We start from the raw sequence: 12526 nt of genomic DNA on the forward strand, positions 1-12526 counted from the left end.
TAAAAAGTAAAAGTATGCATCATAAATAAAATAGAAACTATGTTGCTATCGTTTTATTAAGAATTTGTGTGGAAATATGTCTTCAAATGTGTATAAACCCACATTTTGTAATTTATTCGTCGTTAGTTGGTCGCGCTCATGTGAATGCTACTTTATACTCAATTAAGAAAAATAAATCATTTGAATTTCAATAAAAAACAACTATCAACGCTGTAACTTTTTCGGACGCTAGTGTAAAAAATACCTAAAATCATCTTTTTCATCTCCATTAGTCTTCTCTTTGCTTTACCCTCTTATTCTGTTTTGTGTTTCGTTTTTCTAAATTTCATTCCCAAATTGTTCCTCTAGTGCCAGTGAGTTGAAAAATCTTTTCAGCAGTGACAAAGAAAATTTCCATATTCACACATCGAGTCGAGCTAAAGTTATTTGCTGCTAGAAAGTTTCTTAAAAATAAAAATATTTTAAAATAAATAAATATCCTATCGAAAGGATAATGCTAAGTTCTAGTTGTGGCAAAGGCAAAGGCAATCCCAAGTCCTTTTGGTGGCTTTGTATCAAGACAATTAAAATTGCCACCAATTATTTTAAATAATGACAAAAAGAATAAACACGTACCTACATAAATGCGTAACAGAAAACCCATGTGAAGTGAACTGAGCCAAATTAAATTTCTTTGTGCTTAACAAAAATAAAATACGAAAAGAAAAGAAAAGTTCCCCCTACACAAAATGAAAAAGAATTAATATAAAATAAAAGCAGCACTGCAACCGTCACCGTCGTCGATAGAAGACACGTCGCTCGGGGGGTAAAGACTAAGACACAACAGACAAGTCAGCCCAACATATTTATTAGATTTTATTTTGTTTTATTTTACTGCGTATTTTGATTCTAACCCAACAATTTTCGTTGAAAATTTTTGCAACTTTGTATAAATGCAAAACTCGGTTGATAAAAAGACGTATCTAAAGACGTCAAATTCTTTTATGTCCTTTTGAGACATGTTCGAAAAAATACCATATTTTTAAATTGAAAATTGAGAACAGGAAAAATAAAAATAATAATAGAAAAGTGCATCTATGGGGGAAGTTGAGGAAGGAAGAGAGACGAATTGATAAAGATAAAATAAGAGACTAGGGTTACATCGTACATAGTGCGGGGGTGAAAAAGAGATAGAAGAAGTGTCTCGTTTTGTAATTGTTGTAATTGTAATAATAACAACAACAACAACAAAAACACGCAGCAGAAATGGTGCCCTGGTTCAACGTATTTGACGGACTAAAGAACAAAACATGCAGATACCTCCTGCAAAGGTATCTTGGCCAATTTCTGGAGGAGAAACTAAACCTGGAACAGCTGAATGTTGAGCTCTACAATGGCAAGGCAACCGTCAGGGATGTTGCCCTCAATTGCAAGGTAAGTTGTTTTTTCTTGTTGTTGTTTACTGTGTGTGCTTTGTGTTGATGATAAAAAGTTTCTGACCAAGCATCAGGCTAGGCCAGTCGATTCAAGTCGAGTCGTGTCGAAGATTGGCAAAGCGAAGCAAAGCCAAGGAGTTGAGTGAGGGTGGTGTTTCATGTCCAAATTCCACCCATCACACCACACAAAAGAGCAACAAGCTTTCAAGACACTAAACAGTGCAGACCCACTCACATCAGGCAGGAAGGTGGTGTGATGACAAACACCCGACCCAAGACAAGACCCAACATTTGAACGACAACGATTGCGAACGAAGTTGTTATTATTCTATTTTATTTTGCTTCTTCTTTTCCTTGCCGTTTCCCAGCCCCTTGTACTTCTACTCTTCTCTTCGACTTCGCTTTTGACTCTGAATCCGTGACTTCCATTTCTACTTCTGGTGGAGTAAAAAATTTGCAAACAAAGAAGTTTGTTTTTGTTCTAAAATTGTTTTTATTATTTTGGTATCGTCGCACGTCTCTCGTCGTCGTCTTCGTTGTCATAGGTAGGTAGGTATTAGCTAGGAGGTTGTTTTCTTGTTTTTAGGGTGATAAATGTGATATTCTATTTCGTCTATTCCAAAAAATAACAAAGTCTGCTACTTTCTTTGTATCTAAATATCTTGTTTACTACGGTGAAACTGTTTTATTTTCTCAATAATAATAATGGTGGAGGTATGTTGTAGATAGTTTTACCTATTGAAGGTAAAAAACAAATCTCCGACAGTTAGTCAAATTTGTTAGATATTTTGTTTTTTTTTTGTTTGTATAAAAGTTATGATTGGATTCGATCTTTTATGTTTTCCCTATTCGTTAGAAAAATGTGTCCATATCCTATAACATGAAACAAGAGGTTATAAACACTGAATTTCTACATGTTATTTTATTCTGACGAATTTATGCCTTGATTTGTTTCAATTCTCTCCAAAAATGTAGAAGAATTGAAATATTTTACGAAAACTTTTGCAATTTAATTTAAAATGTAATAAAAAGTTCAGAAGAGGTTTATCTTCATTTCTGCATTTAAGATCTATGACCAGACATGCCTCCATATTGTAGCGAATTATTTTATCATCTTGAATTTTTGAATGACTCTGAAGCATGATTGGGTTTCAATATTGTAATTGTCTTTGTTCAATCTCAGTTATGTAGAGTATCCACTTATAAAGATATCTTTTTGTGTTTTACGTGTAAAAGAACAGCTGATCCAAAACAGCTGGGAAGTCAAAACAAAAAGGAATCAAAATCTATCCAAGAATGGACAAGTTCAGACGATGTAAAAATTACCTTCTAATTAAGGCATTTTTAATGGAAAGTTGGCTGCAAAGTTAGTTAAGAAAATTCTCCCGAACTATCAAGTCAAGTTTAAAGTTTACATCTGTCAAAATGACAGTTGATCATGTTTTTTTTTATTTAACTGAAAGCTGAACATTAATACTTTACGATTTATTTATTTTCTGCACAAATCCATTTAATATTTTTTGAAAAAATGTTCCTTGTGCATTTGACAAAGAAATAACTTATATTTCTTTACAATACAAAATACAAATCGTTATGGACTTGTAGCTTGCCTGAAAAGGATGTTTTGTAGAAAATAATGTTTATAGAAGTTTTTGTACTATGAACTTAAGGTAGAACCTTGTCAACTAAAGTTTTGAATTTTAAATTAATGACTCTTGAAAAGGTAACTAGTTGCCTTGGTATACGTTCAAAGAATGAAGATGACTGCAAACGAAGTTCCATGTGTTATCTGAACCTGTCTAATTTCTGGTATATGTACAGTGAGTGCTATTAACATTAGTTTTTTTTAATTAAACTTTCTTACCATAGTTTTTAATATTTTGTTGGATACCCTTGATTCGGTAAAACTCCGTCCAGTTGGGCATATTTTGTATAATTTTTTGAAAGTATTCAATACCTATTTTGCTCCATTCTTGTTGAAGCCGTTGTTTTAGTGCACTTATTGAAGAAACAGGGCTTTCGCGTACTCGACGAGCCAATTCATTTCAAAAAATTCTCGATTGGGTTAAGGTCTGGAGATTGTGGAGGTGTTTGGATAACTTTTGAACAGTTATACAGAAGCTATTCCCTTACAACATGCTCCTTGTGCTTCGGGTCGTTGTTCTGGTGAAATTTGAAATTCCTTAAAATGCCTATTTTTTCAGCACTTTGCTTTAAATTTTCCTTCCAATATATTGTCGATAAATACTAAATTTGCAATGCATTCCCCAGGCCAAAATGCACCCCCAAACTATGATGTGCCCGCCTCCATGCTTCATTGTTGGCTTTGTGTTCCTGGTTCGATCCTTCCTTCTCGTTTATACCTCTGAAAAATATCACCGACAGTGTTTGGCTTCATGTCTAAAATATCAGCAATTTATTGTATGTTTCACCTTTATTATGGTGAAAAATAACAAGGTTTCTTTTTTCAAGGCTGGCATTTTTTTAACTTTTTTAACTTTTAAAACCAAACTACCTTACACTAAATTGTTTTAAAAATGTATGCAAGCTTCTAGTGAACACTTTTTTAACGGTTCTCTTGAATTACAATAATTTAAGATTTGGTAATTTAAGTTTGTCTGTGAGCAGCTGAAAGTTGTTTTTAATATTTGCAGTGCTATCTCAATTTAGGTATTCAACTCCTTCAATAACTTACTTACTTAAGGTGGCGCTACAGTCTGGGGCGGACCTGGGCCTCAACCAACATGATTCTCCAGCCAGCTCGGTCCCTAGCTAGCTGTCTCCAGTTTCTCACGAAAAATTGGTTGAAGGCTTTACCCACCTTCGAGCGCCACCTGAGTCGCGGTCTTCTTCTACTGCGCCGTTCCTCGGGGTTGGATTCGAAGACTTTCCGGGCTGGAGCGTTGATGTCCATTCGCTATACATGACCTAGCCATCTAAGCCGATGGACTTTAATTCTGTTAACTAGGTCAGTGTCGCTGTACAGCCCGTACAGTTAGTCGTTATATCTTTTCCTCCATTCTATGGATGCGGGACCAAAAATCATCCGAAAAATTTTTCTCTCGAAGCATCCTAAGACGCTCTCATCTTTCTTTGATAGGGTCCAAGCCTCAGCGCCATAAATGGGAACCGGGATGATGAGTGTCTTATAGATGGAGATTTTAGATGCTCGAGAGAGGAATTTACTTCTCAATTGCCTTCCAAGTCCATAGAAGTAGCGATTTGCAAGAGTCATTCTTCGTTTGATTTCAGTGCTAGTGTCGCTGTCTGTGTTAATAGCGGTGCCTAGGTAGACAAAGTCCTTAACTGCCTCAAAGTTATAGCTGTCCATGGTGACGTTTTGTCCAAGACGTCGTTGTTCAATGTCCTTTTTTGAAGACAGCATATACTGCGTCTTGACCACTACACCCATCTTCTTCGCTTCATTTGCAATTCTCAAAAACGCTCCACTGACATCACGATCTTCCAATTATGTCAATATGATCTGCGTATCCGAGTAATTGGATGGACCTTTGGAAGATTGTGCCTCTAGTGTTGACGGTTGAGTTTTGCACAATAATTTCCAGAACGATGTTGAAGAAGTCGTATGACAGTGCCTCGCCTAGTCTAAAACCTTATTTGAAAATGCATCGGCGATATATTTTTCGACCTTGATAGAGCAGCGTGCATTCTCCATCGTCATTCTGAAAAAACGGATAAGTTTGACAGGGATGCCAAAACTAGACATGGCTCTGTAGAGCTTTTTCCTATAGATAATGGCATATGCGGCTTTAAAATCGATAAAGAGATGGTGGGTATCGATTTGAAGTTCCTGGGTTATTTCCAAGGTCTGCCGTAGTTTCAATATTTGGTCGATACTGGACTTTTATGTCTGAAGCCACGCTGATAAGGACCAATCAGGTTGTTGACGAACGGCTTTAGACGTTCACATAATAAGGCAGAGAAGATCTTATATGCAATGTTAAGGAGACTGATGCCTCTGTAGTTAGCGCAATTTAGAGGGTCTCCTTTCTTATGTATCGGCAACACTATGCTGAGATTCCACTCATAGGACATGGTTTTCGTCCGACCATATTTTGCAGATGAGTTGGTACATGCTCCCTACCAAGGTATCGACTGCTGCTTTGAATAGTTCGGCATAAGGTTTCTTCAAATTCACATATCTAGGATACCTTATCCAAAACGACATTGAACGCACTCAATGTATTAAATTATGTTATCATTAAAGTTAGTTTTTCTTTTAAATATTCCCAAAAAAAGAAGACAACGGTGTCAAATGAAATGTGTGGATAGTTTAAATCGTCACGACGACACGGACGTGAGATAACATGGCCATTGAATTTCTCACACAAAAGAGCCTTTGTTTTGTTTGTTCTGTAGCAGTGGAAACTGCCCTTTAGGAACCAAAAATCATCTAGTTTCTTATCCTTAATTTTTGATCAGAAAAAGTTGTGCACAAAAAAACCCGAAAAGGTACTAAATGCATTTGATCATTCAAAGCTTTAAAAATCTTAACTCAATTGTGAACCTAATCATACATCTAATGTTGAATTTGTCAAAGACTGAAACGAAAAAATATCCAATAAATTTGGGCCAAAAACTAGACTTAAAGGTTTGAATCACAATTTAAATATTGTGCATTATGTTTAGACCACCCTTTACATATTATAATAGATAGTTTCTAAAAACATTTTCGTTAGCAAATAAAATCTTCCTATTATAGTTTTACACTCAAATTCAATCATTTAATTAAATGTTTGACTACATGACACTCTCTTTATCTTCTTATCAATCACAAAATAAATAAATAATTGCTTTGTTTTCCCTTGATTTCGCACAATGTTTACTTTAAACACAAAGACGGCAAATTTAGAACATATCTAATTTAACCTAAATAATTTACCTACCTACAAATAATTTTATTTAAAAATATGACAAATTATAATAATTTATTTTGGCATTTATTAAGTCATCACGTAGTTTTTTTGTTTAAAGTTGATGTGCTAAATTATAAGTTAAGAGCAGTGGGATTTTATTTCATACGTAAAATATATGACTTCGTTAAGTTTATCGTCGTTTAATTCTTTATAGAATTATATTTTAGCGATCTCAGAGAAGATGTCGAACCAAGACTGTTTTTTCAGAACATTTCACAAACTTACAGTTTTAGACTTTCGGCCATGCTTGTAATTCTTACTGAGATTAAATTTACTGTAGATAAATTCAAAGTGAAGGTCTTAGATCGCGTTATCTTTACATTAGTCTAATAAATGCTGCCTATAAAGCCTATTGACAAATTGTGCTTGCGTCAAGAGTTACTGAAGGTTAAATAACTTAAGTTTTTGTTTTTCGATTTGTACTTTAAACTATTAAAGGTCTATAGAAAATATAAGAAATAAAAATATAAAAGGACAAAAAATAATGTTATACACAGAATATTAATACGTTTGTAAGGCAATTCGACAGAATTTACACACATAATTAAGTGTCATGACTTTCCCAGTTCTTGAGAACGAAAATTATTCTACGGGAGAAATTTCTTTTCGTACTCTTTCTGAAGCAGGAGTCATAAACAAATCCTAAAATACATAGATTTCCTATTCCAGGTAGTATACCCGCTATTATTGTAAAAAAGTGATCATATATTATAGCAAAACCTCTGCTAAAGCTTTAAAAAAATTCGCAAAGAACGTGAATTGTCCTATTCTTTAAATTATCGACTGGTTCCAGTAACGTTCCTTCTTTTCAAGTTCATGAAAACAGTAATTAACTTTTAGCTTAAGAAATATCTTGAGGAAGAAAATGATTAGCAGTACAGCTCTTTTATCAGCTCTATAACTTTAGGTGGTCTCGAAGAACATTAGAACAAATCTTTACATCGTTTTGAAGAAAGTAAGATTGACATCTTGCGCTCTTATCCAAAATGTATGCTTTCAGTACTAAAAATCTCTTTTTTGTTGGATTGCAAATTTTGCCTCGAAACCGTTCACAAAATAAATTCTGGTTTGCCCCAGGGTTCTGTTCTATCTTCGATACTCATTCAAATTTGTTTAAATAATCTCCTTTCTGAAACTTCTAATTCAATAATGGAATTGTGTCGCTGCCGGTATTTTCCTTAGTTTTGTATAATCGTTTTCAGACTCAAATACTCGAATGTGAAGCAAAGACAAAATATTATAGTCTCATGGGGAATAGAAAATTGAATGTTATTAATTGCTTGTAAAGCTTAATCATATCTTGTATCGTTAAAACTTGATATACTGCCCTGAACTGAACATCTCGATATGTTTGGTAAGTGCATCACCAACCACCTCCCAAATATGCCACAAGATGTTTGTGTTTTCTAAATTAGTGCAAGAAATTGATCTCTTCTTAATATTAAGTCTAAAATTTACAATTCAGTAACTTACCTAAGCCCTTTTGTAAAGTATTAAAAAAAGCTTTTAAAACGATTGCTCTTTCTTGCATAAACCTTTTTTGTCATTTTTACAGACTTTTAAGCTAGTGAAATAGCCAGCTTCATTGTATCTCCACTTTGATTCATATAATTGATCCTAGCCTTGAACCACAAGACCAAGTCTATACGATTCAAGTGCATTTCATTGTCTAGATAAGAAATTTGGACTTTAATTCTAGATTGTCTATCACACTCAAATTACTCAAGAACTTAATGCAAATTAAAATCAAACTACGTTATAGCCTTTTGCACAAAAACAAAGTCACATAAAGTAAATAAGGCATGAAGTTTTGCTTTATTTTAAAGTTATTTTTGATTGGATGGATTTTACTTGTTTACGATTTGTTGCTTTTACCTACTTGCAAAAATATGAAAACAAAATTGTAAATATTAATTTGTAACTTTCTTATTTTCGGTTCATGTAAGAAAATTAAAATTAATAAATCAATACAAATGAATAAATACACATTCGTACAAATGTTATTCAATTATTTGAAAGTGGAATCTTTAGTTATAATATAAACTATAATGAAAATTTCAAGGCGAACAAGAATTAATTTAAAAAAAAAACTTAAAAATGCTCAAACTAGTTAATAAACAAAACTCATACTTTGGTTAAAATAGAAATTCATACTAAATGAACATAAATAGGAAATGAAAAGCAAATAACAATGAAACAATATTTGTTTCACGAACCAATGCATGTTTGAACATAAAAATAAATTTTATTTGCAAAATTGTTTTAAAGTCATTCGGTGTGGTAAGGTCTCGCAGTTTTTATTATTGATTCGTCTATTTTAATACAAAACAATATTTTTGAGGTAAGAACTATAAGCATAAGAAGTTGTTCAATATATAATTACAAAGATCATAAACTCTTTTTGTCGGCTGCTTAAAAATTTGTAATGTTAATTATTTTGTTAGTAGTATTGTTAGGATTTTAAGAAGGAGGTTGGTGAAGCCAACATTCTTGCTATTATGTATTGTTCTTGCTCTAATCAATTCATTAAGCTGAATTCAAGATTATAAAGAATACTGCAAAAGGTGAAGGTGTAAAATTCCAATGTAGGTACACGTTACTCACAATAGCCTTCATTAAGTTTTTTTAATTTCAACAAGTACTTGTAATCTCTCAAAGTCGTGAACAATAAAACAATATTTAAAAAATGATATCAGACTTTGGAGTGGCTAATTTGTTTGATACTAGTTATTTTGAGTTAAGAGTATCAATTACAATTTATTCGTTCGGGGGTTGCTTTTCGTAAAATTGAAGATTTTTCCAATGAAAAATGTTGTAATTTTTTTTAAATTTCTATTCTCAGTAAATTTTTTTATTTAAGATTATTTTATTACAAGTTTATAGATAGATATGTTTTAATTTATTACAAGTTTAAATGAACATATTCTTGTAGAATTTCGAGGGCAACGATTCTTCTTCGCCAGAAGATGCTGAAAATAAATTGTATGTGTTCCTGACGCGAAGTGATAATAAGGGCTAATTAATCATATGTTTTTGCTTCTACTGAGTCGACAGGAAATTATAAAAATTTAAGTGGGACTGACTCAGAACTTAGACAATTTTCAACCGATTGACTTTTTGTTAAAAAATAATATACATATAGAAGGAATATAAATATTTCTATAGTTTTAAGGAATTTACAAAAACACTTACAATTTGAATCAATACTAATAGTCTAAGAGCCGGCAGCAAATTTTGGGAGTGGAGTGATAACCACTGATACGCATGTTGCGCTAAATGCTAAATTCAACCGTCAGGTAGTTTTTTTTCAGCCGGGGCGGGGGTGGGCTACTGATATCAGAAAAGTGTGTCCAAGACGTTTTACTTTCAGCCTTCCCCTTGCCAAACGCATTTTAACACTTCTTAAAAGAATTTTTCAACTTTAATCCTTGATAAGATAATCCTATTAACCATAACCAAGACAATTATATACCAAAATATCAGACGAATTACCCTGATTCTTAAGATGTATGTCCAAGAAGTTTTGTTTTCAGCCTTCCACTTGCCAGAAGCATTTTAACACTTCTTAAAAGAATTTTTCAACTTAAATCCTTAATAACTTTTTTCCTATTAACCATAACCAAGACAATCATATACCAAAATATCTGAAGATTTCCAATACGTTTTCTTTTCAGTCTTATGCTTGCCAGAAACCCCTTAAGAAAGAATGCACGAAACCAGCGTTTATTATTCAAGCATTACATTTGTATTTTATTTAGAAAAAAATATATGAGATCACATGACATAAAATTGAATGAAATTTTGAAATTAGAAATTAGAAGAAAAACTATTCTTTATCATCGTCCGATGAATAATTTTTCGAGATATATTCTTCTTCACTATCATTTTCATCACAAATAATTAAATTTTTAATGGTTTCTGGAACCACGACTCCGTTGTCATCCTCCATGGTCCAGCAGCATTGAAATGGGGAAAGTTGTATCCCTGTATATAATATTGCTCCTTTCCAAATATGGCATGTATAGTTGCAACGATTAATTTTTTGCGGTAAGACGCTTCTGTTTGGTGGCAATAAACTACCTTCAGGTAAAATGGTTAAGCATATAATTACTTAAGGTTTTAAAGAAATATTTTAAATTTTTAACTTACTTTTAATGTTTTTGAAAATTTTTTTTCGAAGTCGGCTTACAAGTTTTGTAAAATAGTTCATATCTGGCTTAAGGGCGGTTGTTTTATAAATTTTGCAAACAAATTCCTCTATTGTTAGAATGTCCTCTTGACTTGAAAAAGCGTTTTAAAATTTTATAGAACCCTTGCGAATTTCAAAAGGTTTTACTTTTCCTTTCTTAAAAAAACTTGTTTGGTAATCACAACCAGTAAAGCTGTGAAACGCGGGAAGTGCAGCACAAAGCGTAGGACCCAAACTAAGAGACAATTCATTTACGTATAAATACCTTAATGTTTATTTTATACAATCATACCTTAATAAGTTTTTAAAAATATTTCTTATTTCCAGCCATACTTCAACCTTATTTTTCAAGTAAGGAAAAGAATTGAGAGCTACAACTAGCACATCGGTCTACAGTTTTATGACCACTGACATGTTCGCTGTATTTTCAAAAGCAACTATATAGATCCCTATTATTTGCAGCGGTTGACGGCCACGTTTCATTAGAATCCTTCTTTCAAATTTAAGTTGAAAAATTCCTTTAAAAAGTTTTAAAATGCGTCTGGCAAGGGGAAGGCTGAAAGTAAAACGTCTTGGATACCCTTTTTTGACATCAGGGCACCATCCCCTTTTGTTTATATATCCATTTAAGTGGTTATCACTTCGACCCCGAAATCGAAAAATTACCAAATTCGAACGCCCACCCCCTCCCCCGGCTGAAAAAAAACCTGCCAGACGGTTGAATTTGGCACAATGCTGCGTATATCTACACATACATGTATATATACTTTGGTTATCACTCCACTCCCAGAATTTGCTGCCGGCTCTTGGTCTATAATATTATTTCAAGTTTGAAGCTTATTTCATGAAAGTGTCAGCCGCGGCTACGCCTAAAATAGTCCATCTGCTAAGTCCAATTTTGGCATACTCTTAATTACATTTCCGCCGGTTTTTTTTAAAATAAATGCTTCAATACCAAAACGGGCTTGTCGCTATAGACATAAGCCTTAACATAGTTCCACAGTAAATAATCAAGTAATTCGTTTTTTGATCTAGGTAGACAAAATCCGTTACTACCTCAAAGTTACGTCTGTCGATGGTGACGTTTTGACAGGACGTCGTCAGTGTTGTAGGTCCTTTCTTGGTGATAATATGTACTTTTTTTTGCCCTCATTAACCAACCGTTAAACCCATTTTTGTCGGCTCTGTTTTAATACTCACAAAAGCTTCATTGACATTATGTTGAGTTCTTCTGGTTAGGTCAATGTCATCAGCATATGCTAGTAATTGGACAGACTTTTGAAAGATAGTCCCTCTAGTGTTGACGTGGAAGCTCTGCACTATTATTTCAAGGACGATATTAAAGAAATCGGATGATAACGCATCACCTTTTTTAAAGCCTATTTTGACATCGAAAGGTTCTGTTAAGATATTTCCAAACTTTTTGAAGCAGCTCGAATTCTCCAAGTTTAGCAGAGATGCCAAAATTAGATATGGATCTATACAGGTCGTCCCTGTCGGTGAAGAGATGGTGGGTGTCGAATTGATGTTCCTAGGTTGTTTCCAGGATCTGTCGCAATGTGAATATTAGATCGACTGTAGACTTTCTTGGTCACACTGCTAAGGACCTATCAAGTTGTTGACGATGGGCTTTAGACGTTCACATATTACGGTAAAGAAGAATTAATAAGCGATGTTAAGTAGACAAATTCCTCCATGTTAGTGCAGTTTAGTGAGTGTCCTTTTTTCAGTATCGGGCAAACATTCACATTTCATTCATCGGGCATTCTTTCTTTCGACCATATCTTTAAAATAAGTTGGTGCATGCCATATTATCTCCAGCTGCTTTAAAGAGCTCGGCTTTGTTAGACTTCAACTTGAATATGACAATCTTTACTTCGTCTAAGTCGGGAAAAAGGGATTGTTGGCTTTCGTTCCGTTCGTTTGTAAGACGATTCATTATAATACAAAAAATAGCTATGATTAAAATATTTAGGAGCTGTTCG

At 33.5% G+C, this 12526-nt stretch overlaps 1 protein-coding gene across 2 annotated transcripts in view; it reads left to right on the forward strand.

Moving 5' to 3' along the window:
* Window positions 1-375: 375 nt before the first annotated feature.
* Window positions 376-12526, forward strand: part of LOC129943094 (autophagy-related protein 2 homolog B) — a 76250-nt gene continuing 64099 nt past the window's right edge. For both annotated transcript variants that reach the window (XM_056052319.1, XM_056052320.1), the window contains exon 1: window positions 376-1413. In XM_056052319.1, the coding sequence (XP_055908294.1) occupies window positions 1246-1413 (168 nt within the window). In that variant the 5' untranslated portion in view covers window positions 376-1245. The remainder of the gene's footprint in view (window positions 1414-12526) is intronic.

This window comes from Eupeodes corollae, chromosome 1, assembly GCF_945859685.1.
Source record: "Eupeodes corollae chromosome 1, idEupCoro1.1, whole genome shotgun sequence".
NCBI classification, from domain to species: Eukaryota; Metazoa; Arthropoda; class Insecta; order Diptera; family Syrphidae; genus Eupeodes; species Eupeodes corollae.